Raw genomic sequence first — 19,161 nt, 5'->3', positions numbered from 1 at the left:
GACACCTTGTAGAGGCCTAAAATATTGGCCGTCTGAACAGAGGTTTCCGAACCGACCACTCCAATGACAGCAGACATTTTGCATTGTCTTCCACATCTGTAATTAGGAAAATTTTCTTTTTGTACTGACAAAAGAGACAAGGTGGTATCATAATTGAATCTTTCTTCAAAGAAGTTGTCATAGATGTGGAAGCCAAGTGTGATATTGGAGAAGAGGTCTGAGTGATTGTTGATCTCTTCTATAGCAAAAATGAAAGCCAAGGCATGCTGATGGTTCTTACTTACCACCCTGAATTGGAAACAGTATAGTTTAATTTATTTCTTTTCATTCCACACACATCAAAGGTATAAAAGGATAATGCTGCAGTCCCATAAACACTTACTGAGGTATAAGTCAGGGAGGGTATAAATGGACTTACAAATAATTTAATTGATATTTGCAATAAGATTTTTTTTAATAAAATAGACAGTTGTTTTAATATAAACACATAGTAAAATATTCTGTTTTAGTTAGAACAGTAACCTAGTGGTAAGAGGCTATAAAAGTTATAGTTGGAGAAATCTGGAATGCAATAAGTTTTTGAAGTGTTTTGATGAAAGGAAGAAGGGCATTCTAGATGTATCAAAGTACAATGGAAGTCACAAAGCCCTGTACATAGAGAGATGGGACAAGTTATTATACTGCAGTAGTGATCATACAAGAGAAGTTTGTCCCCTTTCTTCAACAACAAAGGATTGTGTGAATCAGGATCTCTTAAAGCAGGTTAACAAACCACATACATACCCCAAATGAAGTAAATACAAGAAAGAGAGAGAGAAAAACCAAATAAAGACATGCTTTGCACTTTGCTAAGACCATTTTTAAATTGTGTTTTCTCCACAGAATCCAACAGTTCATACCTACAATGTATTATTTATAGTGTATCATAATATATGCTTTCATTTATGAATCTGTTTTAATTCAATAGCAAAATTATCTATCCATTCCTGTTGCCAGAATTTTTAGCTCTGAAGCACTGCTTCTCTTCCCTCCTCCCTCATCCACAGTAACCAATGTATTATTCTACATTTTCTATAAAAGGTTTCTGCAATGGTATTGTCAACTTGAATACTTATAGTGATGATGTTAATATAGCGGCTCACAAAAGCCATCGTAGTGTAATGGTTTGAATTTTGGACTATGACTCTGGAGACCAGAGCCTGAATCCCTGCTTGATCATGGAAACCCACTGGATAACCTTGAATGAGTCACACTCTCTCAGCCTTAGAGAAAGGCAAAGGCAACCCCCTCTGAAAAAAATCATGCCAAGAAAACCCCATGATAGGTTCACCTTAGGGTTGCCATAAGTTTCTAATGACATGTACGCACACAAAAAACAACAACTACTAATATATTTCACATTGATTCACATCACTCAGGTACAGAATCTGAACTACTGCATTCTGTTTGCACTTACTTAAAGGTATATTCAGTGTAGCTGGGTAAAATATTGAAGAATTCTTCGAAAACCCCCAAAGTAACCAAAGATAAGACTGCACCTATAATATGGTTCCCTGGCTTAAAATAGCCATCTTTGTATCTGTGTGTTGTTGCTCTGCAGTCTCCCCTTGGGTTTGCGTTGATTGTCTGAAAGCAAGACACAAACAAGAGCAGCAGGAAAATCATCGCATATCTTTGTAATCTACTGAAAAATTCAGTCAAGTTCATAATATGATTTATCTGGAGCCACTGAATACTGGAGTAGAAAAACATACATATTTTCCTTTAATTTTTATATGAGGTAATATTCACCCACCAAATGATGGTGCTCCGCTGCATCAGTCCAACTATCAATGACAGAAATACTATTTATAGCAGGTTTCATAACTTATGGATGTTTTTACCAGGATCTTAACTTGATTAATTGATTGTTTTGCTTTGTTCCCCATCCTACTTCTGGTTCCCATATGGAAAACCTCAATTACAGTATTTATTTTTCCTATATTATATATATAATTATAGTGAAGATAATTAACTCTCCAGTGTCTTTGGACCATCTGGAGAAAAATATCTGTAAAAATGTGTAGTGGGCCAAAAATATATTGTGAACTTCTCAGTCCTATTCACTGTTGGTTCTTCAGAACATAGGTTTAGGTGGAGAAATATGTGAAAATTGCATAGGTAGGCGACTTATGTTTAAAACTGACCAGTGAATCATTTCTCGCTGACTTTAATTCTCCCTCCCCCAATGTATTTTTGATGCTGCTACTGCAAATGCCCAATCTTTAAACAATTCCACAGCCATACTCTATACTTCACACAATACATCCAAGTCTTTAGCTCCTGCCTTTGTGGGATTGGTTGGAGAATAACAGTAACCCTACAACAACTCACCATTATGGGTGAGGCATTTTTCATCAAGAATGTCTTTGGAAACATGGGTCTGATCCAGACTGGTGCTTTGTGTTGCCCTGGACATGTAGTTGGGTTGCCTGGGGGTGGAGCGACTTCATGCCCCACAACCTTACTATGTGGCAGCAGCATAACAATGGTGGTGCCCCATGTACACGGGTACCGCCATTGTGACATAAGCACCATGCAGTGTCCGCCAATGGCGCACTTTTGACAACACCGCTGTTTCTTGGTGTCTGTCCCGCACCATGTTTAGCAAAAATTCATTGGTTGAAATATAGAAGGGACAACCACCCTACCCTCCAATATTTCTGGTGTCCCCTCACTTTCATAGTCTGATGTGTGACCTCCTCTCTATGCTCTGAGGTTACCTTTTACCTCTTATTTATTAGAAGGCCTGTGGCCATTGACATTGCTCTGCTTTCACCCTTTATACACTTTCCCTAAATGTATAAGGGCTTTGGTCCTAAGTGTCTTCCTCTTATAAGTTTAATATTTTGGCTAGTGTATTTTTATGTGCCTATAAGGTTTAGAACTCACACAGGCAGAGGCTTCTGTTGTAACAAAAACACTGAATTTATTGAATAACATTTAGCAAGAATGTAACTTAGGTAGAACAGTTCCAAGGTATTATGATTAAATATTATAGTTGCAGGCATTTCACAGTTTCCTTTTTGCACTTTTTCCAATACACTATCTCAGCATCCTTCTCTCAACTCAGGGGCTGTGCAGGCCACCTCTTTTAGAGCCAAATCAGGGTGGTAGTAACTGTAAGCCATGGTCCCGATCTCCCCTTTCCGCAGCAAAAAGGGAGCCTGAATATACAAAACTAAATATGCTATACTATACAACTAAAATGTTTCTCAAAGATGCCCATCCACCCTCTGTTTAAAAAGCTCAAAAGAAAGAGAGTCTGAGGCAAAATCTATTCCATTATTGGACAGCTCTTATACTCAAAATCTACATCAAAATAATAACTTTTTTCATAGTGATGCATTGTCAGTTTAGCAAGATCCCTCCCTCTCATCCCATACTAGCTCTCATAAAAGTGACACATAGGATATTATCACACAGGGTTATAAAACAGGGGAAAAACAGAATGCTTCCGTCATTATAGTGCAATTGTGTGAAGATTTTCCCACAACGTTCCACTCATTCAATACTTGTCCTATGAATAACCTGGAATTGTCCCGTAACTTCTTATTCACTGGGAAACCCTGCAAATGGTTTCCATATAGCTCTTCATTCATACTATTCTGAAGGTGTAGAAGCTAATAGTGATGCATTTATGGAGTGTTATTGGGGAGCTTTGCATACAGTGCACTTTGGCACAGGCAATTCGCTCATTGCTAAGAACATTTTCAGAGTATTCGGAGTAGATTTCTGTCTTATTTTGAGGTATAGGGTACTATTTTATTTGAACTGGATATATATCACGGGGATCAGAGACAAGAACTTGGTAAAGGGATTCGTAAGGTCAACCACTTCATCAGTTGCTGTCCAGGACTTATTCTAGTGCAAGAAGGATGGCACATTGAGACTGGGCATGACCTAGCAAGGGTTGTATGATATATGCACCTTGAATCCCTTGCTCTTAATGAAGGATATGTTAGCATGCCTAGCAAAGGGGAAATTTATTAGAAAGCTGGTGTTGTGAAAAACGTTCTTTCAGGTATGCATCAAAGGACATGAGTGCAAAAAACAAACACAAACCATGCCATGTTAAAGTTAGGTCTAATTAGCTATGTTGTAGTCATGTTGAGAGCTTGGATATAAAGAAAGGGAGGTAAGCAGTTGTGAGTAATATTTGTAATATAGTGCCTGGCTTTTAATGGGAATGGAATGGAGGAAAAAGGAAGGAGGAGAATCTGGAGAGGGTATAGAAGTGAAACTTAGCTTGTTAACTCAGATCTAGCAAAGCATCTGCTATTGTGGTACTGTGCTAATAACCTATTTCTGGTTTTATGCATGAATCAAGTTCATTGAGTTAGAGAAAGCGCATTACACTGGGTATGTTCAGTCTGATCCAGAGAAGACTAAGAGGTGACATGATTGCACTCTTTAAATGCTGCCTTGGCTGCCATAGAGGAAATAGGCCTGTTCTCTGCTGCTCCAGAGGGCAGGGCCAGGTCTAATGGCTTTAGGTTATAGGAGAACAGACTTCAGTTGAAAATTAATTGACAGTAAGAGGTGGTGGGCATCATCAAGAAAGGGGTGGAGCAGGTGGCTAGATTCAATGGTCCATGAGGCTCTATCCAACTCTATGATTCTATTGTTTGAAATGGTTCTGTTTTTTATCAACAAACCCATTTCAGATGGGTAGGTTGTCTGAAGAGAGATTTATCACTTACATGAATGAAACATGAGGTCAAAATGTCCTACTGCCTACTGTCTATGTGTTCTGGCCAGTGCAACTCCTGCAGCTAATTTTTGTGACAATCAGACCCATGTGCAGAATAATGTAATAGTCTGTATGTGTTAAATTCATGAATAACGGAAAAATCAGTTTTGGGACCATTAGATTGGGAATATACAGATCTGGCTGTATCACTGGAAAGATTGAGGTAACCAGCTTAGGTGACAGGTACTGAGAAGGGAGGAAGGGTGATGAAAGACAGAGGATGTTTAAGGATAGTCATATGTCTTGCCATGTACCAAGTAATATTCTTTACTGCTATCAGGAACACATAGTGCAATTACCAGTGCCAAAATAAAATCTAATCGTCATTCCATACAGATTATGAGCATGAAACAAAGGGTTGATATCTTTTAATCCTCCAGCAATAAAATATATTGGTCCCAAGTAATTGTTCACATTGTGTTCCTGTTTTTCTATCCTGAAAGAAAAGCATGCTACCCATGAAAAAAATGACATACAATGTGTATATGTATTTACACAATGAATGCAACATTACCTAATTTTATTAGTTTTCAATAGCATATGAAATCCAGTTCTGTTAGAAATGTTTATTCTTGTTTATATTTTTACAGCCAGACATATTGACATGAAGCATGTGGGAGTCTGTAAATCTCTAGGAATGCTTTCGTTCCCACAATGGAATTTTCAGTAAGTTACATCATCCTTTTTTTTAAGAAATGGTGCCTGTGATTCACCTTTGGGTTCAGAAAAATAATATACTGTACATTTTAGGAGCAAAAATGCAGCTCAGCAATCCAAAGCCAGAGGCCAAAATTGAGAAGATCTCCACAGCCACCATGTATTTGCCTTTGGTGCTCAGATAGGCTGGAAGAAAGGATACCCAGACACTGCAAAACACAAGCATGCTGAAAGTGATGAACTTGGCTTCATTGAAAGTATCAGGAAGCTTCCTAGCAAAGAAGGCCAGAGTGAAACTGACACTAGCCTGAAGGGCCAGGAAACCTAGGACACTGTAAAACATGATTTGTGACCCCTTGTTGCATTCCACTATGATCTGATCAGTCTGTGAGTACATATCTAAGTCTGGGAATGGAGGAAAAGTGCCAAGCCACAAAGTACAAATGCCACCTTGAAAAGCAGAAGAAAGAAGGATAATATAATAGGAGAGCCTTTTGCCCACCCATTTTCTCAACTTATTTCCAGGATTTGTTGCTGTGAATGCTAGAATGACTGTGATGGTTTTGGCTAGCACACAAGATAGTGCAAGAGAAAAGATGCTGCCAAAAGCAGTTTGCCTAAGAAGGCAGGTGATCTTGCCGGGTTGTCCAATGAAGAGCAAGGAGGAAAGGAAGCAGAGCAAAAGAGAAATGAGGAGAAGGTAGGTTATGTCTCGGTTGTTAGCTCTTACAATAGGTGTATCCTGATAGGCAATAAAGGTTCCAAGCACAAACAATGTGAGCAGAGAACAAGAAAGTGCAGAAGAAAACAGACTGATCCCCAAAGGTTCAGTGTAAGCTAGAAAAGTTATAACCTTAGGGAAACATTGGTACTGTTTCTTATTTGGATGTTCATCTTCTTGGCACTTGTAACACTTGTATGCATCTGAAAAAGCAGACAGATTTTTTTTGTAAACCAACTTTCAGTTTGTAGCTTACATAATCAGGTAAAGACTATCACACCTACAATGGATTTAAAATTGTTTCCTGCGTGGTCTTAAATTATATGGTTTATTTTAGATTTATTTATATTTTGAATAGACTTTTTGAAATAAATGGAGCTTATCTGTTATGAATAATTAGTTCTCTTAAATCCAGTTGGTCTACTCTAAGTAGGAATAACATAATAATAATAATAATAATAATAATAATAATAATAATTTATTTATTTATAGCCCACCCAATCACGAGGAATCCAGGTGGATTACAACAACAACAAAAATACATGGAATACAATAAAATCCAAATTTAGTCCCTTCCCAACCCTTCTCCCAGTACTAAAACTGCAACTAAACTATCCCAATTTAAAAGCAGTTAAATAAAATAACTCAAAAGGGGGAAATAACTCCCAAAATATCCCATATTGTTGTTGTTCTGTGCCCAAATTATTTTCAACTCACAGCAATCTGAAAGCAAACCTGCTTTCGTGACAAGATTTCTGAGGGAGGCTGTCTTTGCTTTTATCTGAGGCTGAAGGGGTGTGATTTGCTCAAGGTTACCCAGCAGGTTTCTATGGCTGAGCAGGTATTCAAACGCTGATCTCTAGAGTCATAGTCCAATGGTCAAATGGCTGGCTTTCATCCCATATTATGGATTTCAGAAACCTAATAAGCCACAATACTTGACTTGTAGTGGAGGATATCATAGCATGGGTTCATATCATTGGTCATCTACCAAACCCCATACCTCAATCAGGGTCTACTTTGTCCATTTCCATTTTTTAATCCATTCTTTGCCTCCAACTCAGAGGGAGAGCACGAGTATATGGTGAAGGTTTATGATTGCCCACAGGCCTTTTGTGGAAAAGGAATAATTACCCCAAACTATTTTTCAGGGTATACATAAGCATGCAGCCATTCAGAGTCTCATTGAACCTGATGCACAAGCTCTCCAAAGCACATAATTTAAGTATGTAAAAAAAAAAATCAAAACTAATTATATTACTGATTTGTGATTGGATCACTGGGCTCTGTACACAATAAAAGATACTATTTCCAGATTCTCATACTAATAGCCAATATAGCCACATTCAGATTGAGGCCTCAGTTTTTAATAAGTAAATAAATGAAAAAGGTTCTTCCTGCGTGAGTCATATTTCAACATATGATTGTATTGAATCTAGTGCCTTCAGTCCATAGTTATGAGGCTTGGACACAGGCAGGCAGGAAGGCAGGCGTGGAAAATGGTCAACTTTCAATATGCTTGAAGTACTACTTTTTTTGTGAGGTGCTGGATGGAATTACCTGTCTCGTTTGAAATGGTCCCTTCTGGACATGGAAAACAATCATAGCAACAAGACTGTTCTTCCTCTTGAACATTTCTGGTGTATCCAAGGTGACATCTCTCTGAACACACTGACTGAGGCAATGTCTGAGCATAGACAGAATTGAAGTCTGATCAATTTACTTGAATTCAGTTTTTCATCTTGAAACTATATATTTTAACTTTTTGTAATTTCTCTCTCATTCTCTCTCTTTGCACTCTCATTTTCACACAGAGAGAAACTTGGCACAAAATTCAACTGATGTTTCCATGCTCAAAGGAAGGATTTTCTCTGGCCATTAAACTGAAGACATTGGTTTTTGTCTCCACCACAAGGCTGCAGAATCTCAGACGAACAAAGTGTGTGTGTGTGTGTGTGTGTGTGTGTGTGTGTGTGTGTGTGTATGAGGAGGGGACTACATAAAGCCTCATACCCATCTTAGCAAACTCTTTGAAATCAGTTTTGCAAACCCAGCAACTGACACCACGATGGCCTTTTCTTTGCTGTCTATTTTGGCTAAATAGGGTGGGTGTATACATGTGTTTTTGTAGGGGACTCCTGCTTAGAATGTTGGGATAACTTGTTTGGTTTTATCTACTCCACAGTGTTTTCAGTTTGATATGGTTTGATGGACATTTGTCATATCTGTCAGGAAGTACAGGCCTGCAGTAAATTTCATCCTACAGATTTTTGGAAAGAAAAAAAATCAAAGCAAACCCTAATGTTATTAACAAATGCCTACCTGGTTAAAGGTGTTGGGCCATATAATGGAATCTTTCTTAATGGTAACCCTTTGTTCCAAGGATGCCTGGGTATCTACCATTCCAACTTTAACTTGGAAGAAGGATTTATTTGGGAAACCGACCAAATTAACAATGTCATAGGATTCACTCCCAAATTCCATGTTTTCGTTGAAAAATATCGCATCCCCAGCACTGTTATTGAAATGGATTTTTTTCAAAAATGAGTGAATCTAGATAGGGAAAATGAAACCCAAGAACTTCTTGGCATAGGTAACATTTTTAACTTCAACTGCTATAATATACAATATATGTCTAATAATAAAGTTGGGGGGGGGCAGAGGAGGAAATATCATGCCATTTGGGGAAATTTAAAAAAAGTTTACTTAACCGAACAGGAGTTGAAAATGAAACAGAGATCCAACCAAAGTATGCAACAAAGCCAAAAATCTTGTTTTGGCTGAAAACTATTAAAAAAGAGAAGATAATTTAAAGAGTACAGTGGTGAGTAGATGGAATTCTACATCCAGGGTTCTATAAGAGAGACCCCTCTGCTTTCTCTTATTTCTGTCAAGAAAATTCCTTTCTTTTATTCCTTTTCTTTCATTCCTTTCATTTCATTCAGACAGTGGAAGTGGGAGAGAAAAAAGATGACTCTTATTTATTTTAATGTGTATAAAAAGACACAAATCTAGTGCTTTATACTGCATTCTGCCTATTCATTCAAATGGGCACGTGAGCATGCGCACACACCCACCAGAGGAAAAGGTTCCTGGCTATCAATGTATAAGTAATCTGGATGAGATCAGAAAGTACATGAGAACAAAGACTCCCAAAAATCCCCCATAAAATCTCAGCACATTTGAAATTTCCTGGCAGCATATGTGCACATGAGCAAGAACATTGCAACAGCATTTGGTCTAAAGATATGGCATTACCTTCCAAAGCTTTATAGCTTGAAGATTCAGTCTAGTTTGTTTTGTCCCCATTGCTTGTCTTTGGGAATACATGGCATGTAGAGCATGGGCCACAGCATAGACTGCATTGTAGATACTGTAACTATGGTCTGACATGCTTATTTCAAACACAGTCCTGGGAAGACTGTCCAGATTTTCCTTCCCTGTACAGGGTTTTTTATTTTGCATGATCTGGTAGGAACTTGAAACTGTACATTTAAATGCAGAATACCAGAACTGCTTCATAAAGAAAATATCTTTGTGCATGTGGGGGTTACATGTTTGGAGAAAATTATGAAATCCTGGGACATCATTTTTGTGGACTGACAAGGAAAGGGAACCATGGAAGTATTGTATGTTCCAATCATCTGGAACAACTTTTGATGTGAACTCTCCTTGTGTTGTTGTGACCCAAACCTTTTCTTTAAGTTTCCTTGTTCTGTGAGCATTAGTATAGAGTATAATTTGTAAATTTTGAATGGAGTAAGTGTCCGCATGTACAACAATAACATTGGCTTTAGTTTTATGAAGAACATCCAGAACTCTTCCCTTGGCAATTATTTTTTTTTCTAGAGTCTCTTTATGAACAGATTCTAGAAAAACAAATGGTGTCTTTTCAGTGAAGGCAACACATATGCCATTCTTATTAAGCATAGGTTTCAAATTTTGTGCAAAGCCTTCTCCTGTGTCATCATCTGAAACAACAAGTCCAATCCATATCCATCCGAAATAATGCAGCAATTGTACTATCCCTTCGTATCGAGAGACATCGTTTGGGACCATTTGGTAGGTAAAAGGGAAATATGTTTCATCACTCCGTACAGGATGAAATGAGCCATAACTGAGCTGTTGAAGAAAGCATGGTGATATTTTGAACTGTGAAACCATGTAAGGACTGGTCATCACTTAAACTAAGCCAAGCAGTCAATCAGAGGTGCACAGATACAGGTCTAAATGTGTATCAAGCAGATATACTGATACCCAGTTATGCGCACAAATGGCAAGAAAGCTACTCAATGTTCCTGTCTCTTGGGAATTGTCACTTCTAGCTGGGAATGACTGTGTGACTACTGGACAGCGTCTGTCCTCCCAAACCACCATAAGTTCCTTCTTCTGTTGCCGGTGTAAATCCACAATTCATATATATGTCCATCCAAATTTTTCTGGCAAAATTGGAAAAAGCCAAAATTCTTTTTTATGTAGATTATAGCCTTTTGACCCCTCAAAATCCTGTACCCACCACAAATTGGACAGAATCTAATGTGAATCACTACCAATTTGAAGTGAGTGAGATTTTTTTTTTATACTGTCAACCTTCCCTAAAATATAGACATATAGCAACTTCATAAGACAGGTAATTAATGAAGGAAAAAGTAGTCCTCTGGCTAGATGTGCTGAATACTCTGCCATACAAGATAGTAGAAGAAATTATCTCACACTGTGAAGAACAATGAATTAGACTGTTTTGCCTTGCTATGATAGATGGTAAAGATGATAGTAATTTCTTAAGTGCACAGCAAATTAACTCAGAAAAAATGTGACAGTACTTTTTCCCTAATAAAATAGTAATATTGACCATTATTCACTCCATATTACACTTGGAGAAGTATGATAAAGAAATAGCAGAAGAAGAAAATTACTGGGAAATCGTCTTTATAGTGTGTGGTGACAAGCTAGTTGTGAAATTGCATTGTAATCTTTGTAGCTTAACGGAAAATATTCAGAGTTTTAAAGACGTAGCATTGTTACTTACTCTTGAGAAACACAACAGTAAAATATAATAATCAGAATAAATACACCAAGGACCTTAGACATTTGACCATAATAGATTAGTCCTGAAAATCAACTTTGCAAGCACTGCTTCTTTTTAATGAGCAATGTAAAATTTCATGGATATTTTATCTTTTGGAAGGTGAATTTATAAAGATATTATCCACATAAGCCTACCTGTGGGATCTTGTACAGACCTAGGGTTGTGGCTATCTGAATTGACATTTCAGAAGTCTGCCCTCCAATCACAGCTGACATTTCCTTTTTCCTTCCACATTTGAAATTAGGAAAGCTTGCTTTCTGTACTGACAGCAGTGACAATGTGACATCTCGGTTTAATCTTGGCTGGAACAAGTTCTCATAGATTTGAAACCCCAGGGTGACATTGGGTAGGAGGTTCATATCCTTGTTGATTTCATCAATAGCAAAGGTAAAGGCAAAGACATGTTGGTAATTCTTTCTCATCAACCTAAAAAGATAGTAAATCATGATGATATATGTGTTTACCATCCCAGATATAAAGGGTCTGAATGGTTAAGATAAAAGTGTTGTGCTATATGGCTTACATCCAGCCATATATTGATATATGTTTTTGTTAAATATGTTGCACGAAAATATTTTTTTCCTAACCCTCCAGCTCTGCAATTTTCAGAAATCAGATCATTGTTACTGTTGAAAATCCCATACATACAACAATAATGCATCAACTCATCCTTATAAAAACACCAACAGGACTATAATGGAGAACAGTTGGTACAAAGCTGAATCATTGTTGAATGTTTTGCATGGGATTTACTTGAGTGAAACATAGAAACTCTTATATTGAAGATGTCCCCTTGTTTGCATATTACAATTTTCACAATCCTGCCATCTACATGGGAGGTACATTTTTCATAACAGGTGATCTATAACATATTTTTCAACTAGAGCTTTTTGTATTTCCTCGATGATGAGTTTCAGAAGGCCCTAGCCAGCTGGGGAATTATAGTCCAATAAACTTGGAAGATACCACGTTGGGGAGTGGCATACAGTTTTCACTTCGAAATCAGAAATCATATAGTTACTTCTTATATTTATAGTAGAAGCTTTTATCACATCAAATTATATCATATCACATTCTTCTGTCTGTATTTTTTCTAGTGGTGGGGTACTATGGAATACCAGGTGCTATAAGCTATGTTCAAAGGAATGTAATGGCAAACGTTCTCTGAATAAGCATTACCATGAAAGCCTTATGATATGATCAACATAAATCAGAGTCAACGTGAAGATACATACCAATAACAATCCCAGAATCCAAATTCCTAAATAACAGTTGGTACCCAATTCACTGTAGAAACATATGGCACTTAACTAGGCAGTGCAAATAATTTATTTCCAAGAAAAAGACTTTTGTGTGTGTGTGTGTGTGTGTGTGTGTGTGTGTGAGACAAAGTAGTATTTCTGCAACTGACAAAGGTCATTCTGAGAAATAGCATGCCTTGTCTCAAGATATCACTCATTTTCAAGGCTTACTTATTGTTAGTGGAAAATAAAACACCCCACCCAAGTGTGTATTTTAAATGTGGATGGTTGAAATACACATAAATGAAAAACAGCCACAAACAGACTTTAGTCAATGCAGAAAAATTCTGTAAGTTAAGCAAAATATGCAAACATTGGAAAATTGTGTAATACAAATTCCAGTGCAAGAATAAAAGATAAAGAATAAAACACAAAGCCTCACAATCTGATATGAAATAAGGTCAGGAAGAAACTGCAGGTAACATTTAGAGACAATCAAACTGAAATGGAGAGATTTTCACATGAATCCATTATGAAGTATTTCTTACACTCTTTAATGATTCCCCCAGATCAAAACTGACCATATATCCAATGAGTTATTTTATGGTGTAATTGTTTACTGATGAACATCAAACTGAGCATGTAGTAAAACAGTTATTTTGCATTGGATACACTGGTCTTCATCATCTATCAGTCCCTTCTAAAGTTCCCATAAATCAAAATTAAATGTCCTAACTTTAGATAACTGCTATTTTTAAAAACTCTCTATAAACTTACTGGAACACATATTTGGTGAAACTGAGGGGTAGGGTCGTAAAGTCATCTTCTGGGAAAACACTCATGCGCAGAGAGAAAACCGTGCCAATAATATGGCTTCCTGGCTCAAAATAGTCATCTTCATATCTGTGGGCAACAGCTCTGCAGTTTCCCTTCAGAGTCCTGCCGATGGCTTGAGGCTGAAGCAGAAGCAAGAGCAACAGAAGGAACATCTTTTGGCATTTCTATGTAAACCCTGAAACCCACCTCTATTCCCTCAAACAGAGGCAAATGACAAGACATAGCATGCATATGACAATATATAACATTGCAAATATCCTCCTCCAACTTTTTCTATTTTATATGTTGCAGCATTCATGCTAATATTGTCAAAATTCTTCTATGTTTCATTGCAGCTGAGGTTTTACTGCTGTACACAGCATATATAGCAGACTCATTGCCTATAAAAGCCTGTATCAGATTTGGGATTGATTACCCTTCACCCCCCCCAAACATATTGCTGTTTCCCATTTCAAAGATCCAGGTTTATTACTCTTTCAGATTGCTGTGTCTCAATAACAGTATTTTGAGTAATTACAGGGAAGATAATAATCTACTGAAAGGCTCTGCCCCACCTTTCCACTATGATCTCAGCTGGAAAGCATTTGTTTCTAGAAGCCAGAGATGAACTCAAATGGTCACCACACCATGCAACACCCATTACAAATTGAGAAACTGGTGTTGTCTAGATGTTATTTTGAAAAGACAATCTTGCATCCTTGAAACAGGCATGGCTGGGGAGATGCCTAAAATGTGGGTATAGTTCTTTTTGCCTTCTCTTCCTACTGTAGCAAAGTTGGTAAGAGCAGAACCTGGGAAACTGTGGCCTTTCTTTGTTAGGAAGAAGGTTGGCAGCAGCAGCAGCCACTGCACTAGTGGAATGGCAACGAACTTCACATGTTTTCTTCATTTCTTTTCTTTTGTCAATAGGAATCTATTTGATTTTGCTTTATAATTGTACTGTTGGAGAATGTAAGAAACAGTAGTGTATCTCACAAACAGATTAGCGGAAAGTGGGCCACAACCAGTCACATTCCACCCCTACTTACAGCAAAGAAATAAAGCAAGCTTAGGCCTGTTCTAGATGGGCCTTTGCCCCACCCCCAGTACGTCCTAGGGGTTGGAAAAGGATGTAGCATCCACCCCTAGTACATACTGGAGGTGTCAAAATGGTAGCACCCAATACAGATGGGCACCGTCATTTTGACATGACGGACGCTTAACATCCGCACATCGCAGCTCGGATGTGATGCTGCAAGTGCATCATTGGCGCCTTGCGGCATCACAACTGTGCCACAAGAAGAACCCATTTTTGTGGGTTCTTTTTGCTGCGCGGGGGAGTCGTGCGGTTTATCTGCTGCGGCTCCCTCGCACAGCAATCACGGGCGCCAGCAGAGCGCTCTTTTTGGGCGCTCTGTAAAGCGCCTTAAGTTTTCTTTGTAAAAGCATATGAAGTAAGTTTATTTACAAATATCAAAAAGTTCATAACATCTCATGGTGGGAAGCTCTGTAATGTGCTCTTCAAGCATAAAGGAGAGACAAGACAACAGACTAAAGAATGAAGGATGAACACACTACCTGCAGCCTAACTGATGCAGGATGAAAGAGTGTATAAGACCAAAAAGCAGGAAATGACATGAATACATGCTATGCCTAAATTCTTAGAGACAAATGTAGCCAACCATCAACTGAGATTGCTAAGGTTTCTACGTCTAACATAAGCAATTCTGGCTGTACTCAGACCAAAATAAAAATAAAAATTGAGGTTTCATGAAAATACAAAAATAAATGTTTGTTTATTTTATGTTTTTCCTGCAGGAAGGAGGATAAATATTTATTAGCTTTTCTGTCTCAGTCACATCCTTAAGTACTGTCTGCCTTGAATTTGAGAAAGGGGCAATTTGATGTTCTTATTCAAGCACAAAATAAATTTATTTGGCAGTCCTACTTTTTCAGCTGCTTGCAGAAATTACCAGTTAGGAAACTATGGGACCCTGAGTGAATATGGGCTGTCTACATGGGTAAATGCAATAACACTCATTTTCAACTTTTAGATCCCACGTCTCTCCCAACAGGATTCCTAGGTGTGATAATCTCCTGACAGAAAGGCAAGGTCAATATAAATGTGGTATGCCTTAGAGAGACCAAGATCCCAGTGACCCATGAGGCAAAAGATAGTTGGAAGCAAAACTTCTTCTTCATGACAGTGGTTTATCACAGTGGGAGACACATGGCTATATAATGATCATAGGCCATGATGCAAAGGAGAAAGCATTCTGTGACAGCAAACAGAAGGAAGAATTACAACTGTGTTGAACATCCAGGGAAGAGATTCTGTTTTCATCCAAGCAGAGAGTCACTAGCATGTTGGGGATGGTAACTTATGTATAGCATATCTCCAGGAATAACAGGTTTCTAAGGAAGAAATGCATGGGTGTATCAAGGGCAGAGACAAAAGTGACAATGGTGATAATGGAGATGTTACCTACTAATGTAAGAAAACAGAGACACAAAAATGCTATAAAGAAAAAGAACTTCATTTCTGTGAGATTAGAGAAGCCTAGCACAATGAAATTGGTCACCACAGTTTCATTTCCCATGGTTATTTCATTAGAGCTTTCCATTTCAAAGATCTACAAGAAAAAACAAATGAGTTGTTAATATGTTCCTATTTGAGCCCCAAAAATCCCACATTTCCCTCTGTGTTACATTATGAGATATAGGTTCCAAGCTGGATAAGAATGAAAAAGAAAAGAATAGTAAAAATATATTTTATTCCAACCTACTACAATTTAAAGAAATCCACTCTATAAATGAACGTAATTTCATTAAACAAACAAACAAACAATTATACAAACATTGGTCTTCTTAAAGCAAAGAAACAATTCTGCTACATATAACAAGCATTAGCAAGATCCTAACTATCCATATTCAAGAACAAGTAGAACTTGCAATAAATGTTCCAGCCGTTGTAGTAGGCCCTGTATCTGTATCTGTATCTGTATGTAATTCACATTTTTCACAAAGGTACTTAGTTCAACCTGGTTCCCAGAAAGAACTAAGTACAGTTTCACAACTGGCATTCCAGAAAAAGTACTTCACCACTGAAATGTTTAACTATTACAACATTTAAACTGTTTCAGCAGTTTAAATGAGCATGAAACATGTCAATTGGATCAATTATTAATGCCCTGTGCCATTATAACACTACATTAAACAATTAAGCATTTCATATTTAAGGATAGATAACCTAAGTCATATCAAATGTGAAACAGGAGTGGAGCCCCTAGGACTTGCTCAGCCACCAGTCCAACCAGGTGAAACTCCCAAGGCCTTCACTTGAGTGGGGTGAGTGGCAGAAATGCCCACAGCCCCTGCCTGAACTGGCCATTTCTAATGCATTACCATCTCCAGGTCCCATAAGAAGACTCCCTGCCTGTACACTTTTCAGGGTACTGACACCTCAGTTTAGTGACTGTCTCTTAGCTTAATCTATCAAATAATTTGACTTTGACTACTGTAAAGGAAAATGAAGATTTCCTTGATCTCTATGGAGAATGGGCATGACAATGTTAATTTTTACAATATTTTGGTGAATGAGATCAAGTGAAGTAGTGTGTCCGAAGGAAACAATTTGCAAATCTAATTGCAACAAAATGTAAAGTGGTGGTGGGGGGGAGCAGACAATACTTGTCAAACTGGACGAAATTACATACAGACTGGTGAAAAATACATCTTTCCATCATGTGTTCTTGTGAGGTTTCCACAGATGGCTTACTAGCCACTGGGCTCTGTGATGACTAGTGCAGTATTAGTACAGTAACACAGAACATTATAATTGGGTAAAGCATTTCCCTTTTGTGTTGATACATGTGTTTTAATGCATTAACTGATTGATTAGTAGGAGTTTTACAATTCATACTGGTTATCCAAATGCTTTATAATACAATGGTTCTCGAAGCATCAATTACAGCAATAAGGAAGCATTGATATTTTTTTTTACCATAGCTCATTTTATCCATTACCCAAACATCTATCTACTGTTCCAGTTACAAAAAATAATATTTTCCCCATAGCTTTCTCAGGGCTGCCTGGATTTCCTTGTTCCTTAGGCTATAGATAATGGGATTTAACAAAGGTGTTAAAACAGTATATGAAAATGATAAAAACTTGTCCACTGGTGGAGAATAGTTGGATTTCGGTTTTAAATACATAGAACTAGCTGTTCCATAAAAGAGGACAACCACTATTAGGTGTGAAGAGCAAGTAGAAAAGGCTTTATATCTGCTCTGCAAGACTGGCATTCTGATGATAGTGAAGATAATGCCAATGTAAGATAGGATGATCAGCAGGAAAGGTAGCATGATAGCCATAAGAGCCACCCCAATTACTTGAATTTCATTTAGGAAAGTGTCTCCACACACTAGTTCCAACAACGGTTGCACTTCACAGAAGAAATGGTTGATGATCACTCCACAAAACAGCAAGCCAAATGTGACAGTGGTGTGCACCAGCCCAACAACAGTCCCACAAATGTATGAACCAATCACCATCTTCCAGCAAACATTCCTGCTCATAATTATTGTGTAACGCAAAGGCCAACATATGGCAACATACCGATCAAATGCCATTACAGCCAGAAGAAAGCATTCAGCAACTCCGAAGAATAGGAAGAGGAACATCTGCACGGCACATCCCAGAAAGGAAATAACATTAGGTTTCACCATCAAATTCTCTAATAGCTTAGGGATGATAACTGACATATAGCAAGCCTCTAAACAGGCCAAATGCATAAGGAAAAAATACATAGGAGTGTTAAGCACAGGATCAGATTTTACTATCAAGATAATCATAGTGTTTGTCATTAAGGTGATCATATACAGTGACAGCAACAGTGCAAAGATTAAAAGATGGAATTGGTGAGGCTCTGCAAACCCCACAAGTATAAACCCAGACTGAACTGTAGCATTTTCCTGCTCACTCATATTCCCACTGCTGTCTGTATCCACATTTCTCAGTTTATCTCTTTAACCATTGAACTATTGATTCTTCCACAAGCATTGCCTCCTTTTGCTTTCTTTTCAAATGCAGTTGCTTAAGGATTAGAAATCACTGCCATATCTATTGATCAATGATGAAGTTGGAAAAATTGGTTGAACTGTCTTGCTTTTGTTTTATAACATGGTTTCTTTTTCTAGCTCATTCACTGACCACCATGAAAGGAAGTCTTCATTCTGTAAGACAATAAAAAGCAGCATTAAAACACAGATACGAACATTATTTAGTCACTGCATCTGAAGGGATAACAATTGTGAAAACAATGGAAAATGTGACCAAATATCTCAGACCATCAAGGTATAGAACTGAGAAGCTAGAAAGAAGGTTGTTACCTATCTCACAGTTTGCTGACTGAGCACTGAGTTGTATAATGTGAGCCTCGAGTTGTATAATGTAGGCTTTATGTGCCATTTCCAAGTTGTTAAAGTCATTCTCTGAAGTCTCTTGAGTGTCCTGGGGCAATTCTTTTCACTCTTGCTGCATTTTAAGCTGGAGAGGGGAGAGCATTCCTCCCTAAATACTGGAGGCCTGATCACTTCCAATTCTGAACCTTGGCCCTTTTTACATTAGGCCAGAATAGCACCATGATTCCACTTTAGGGGCCATGGCAACATCCTATGGAATCCTAGGGTTTGCACTTTAGGGAGTTGCATTCAGAATTTTCAATCAAAGAGTTCATAGGATATTACTATGGCAATTAAAGCACAATCATAGTGTTACAATTGGTAGCATGAGAGGGCATCTAGCCACTTTAAGTGTTGAAAAAAAGCCTAAGACAGTTAACAAT

The 19,161-nt window shown here is 37.8% G+C and overlaps 2 protein-coding genes across 2 annotated transcripts in view; both read right to left on the bottom strand.

Moving 5' to 3' along the window:
* Positions 1-13,489, bottom strand: part of LOC121933687 (vomeronasal type-2 receptor 26-like) — a 28,972-nt gene extending 15,483 nt beyond the window's left edge. The window contains exons 1-4 of the mRNA XM_042473671.1: positions 13,278-13,489; positions 11,394-11,685; positions 7,731-7,857; positions 5,900-6,373 (exon numbers count right to left, since the gene is read on the bottom strand). Of these exons, the coding sequence (XP_042329605.1) occupies positions 5,900-6,373; positions 7,731-7,857; positions 11,394-11,685; positions 13,278-13,489 (1,105 nt within the window). The remainder of the gene's footprint in view (positions 1-5,899; positions 6,374-7,730; positions 7,858-11,393; positions 11,686-13,277) is intronic.
* Positions 13,490-17,365: 3,876 nt separating this feature from the next.
* LOC121933686 (olfactory receptor 10C1-like) lies at positions 17,366-18,301 on the bottom strand. The gene has a single exon (XM_042473670.1). It carries the CDS (start codon positions 18,299-18,301, stop codon positions 17,366-17,368), a length of 936 nt encoding a protein of 311 aa, XP_042329604.1.
* Positions 18,302-19,161: the final 860 nt, after the last annotated feature.

This window comes from Sceloporus undulatus, chromosome 6, assembly GCF_019175285.1.
Source record: "Sceloporus undulatus isolate JIND9_A2432 ecotype Alabama chromosome 6, SceUnd_v1.1, whole genome shotgun sequence".
NCBI classification, from domain to species: Eukaryota; Metazoa; Chordata; class Lepidosauria; order Squamata; family Phrynosomatidae; genus Sceloporus; species Sceloporus undulatus.
Note: the sequence above shows the minus strand (reverse complement) of the source record. Positions and strands in the feature narration are given on the sequence as shown.

What these genes read in the sequence shown, in the direction of transcription:
- LOC121933686 (XM_042473670.1), bottom strand. Translation starts at nt 18,301, where the DNA reads ATGAGTGAGCAGGAAAATGCTACAGTTCAGTCTGGGTTTATACTTGTG.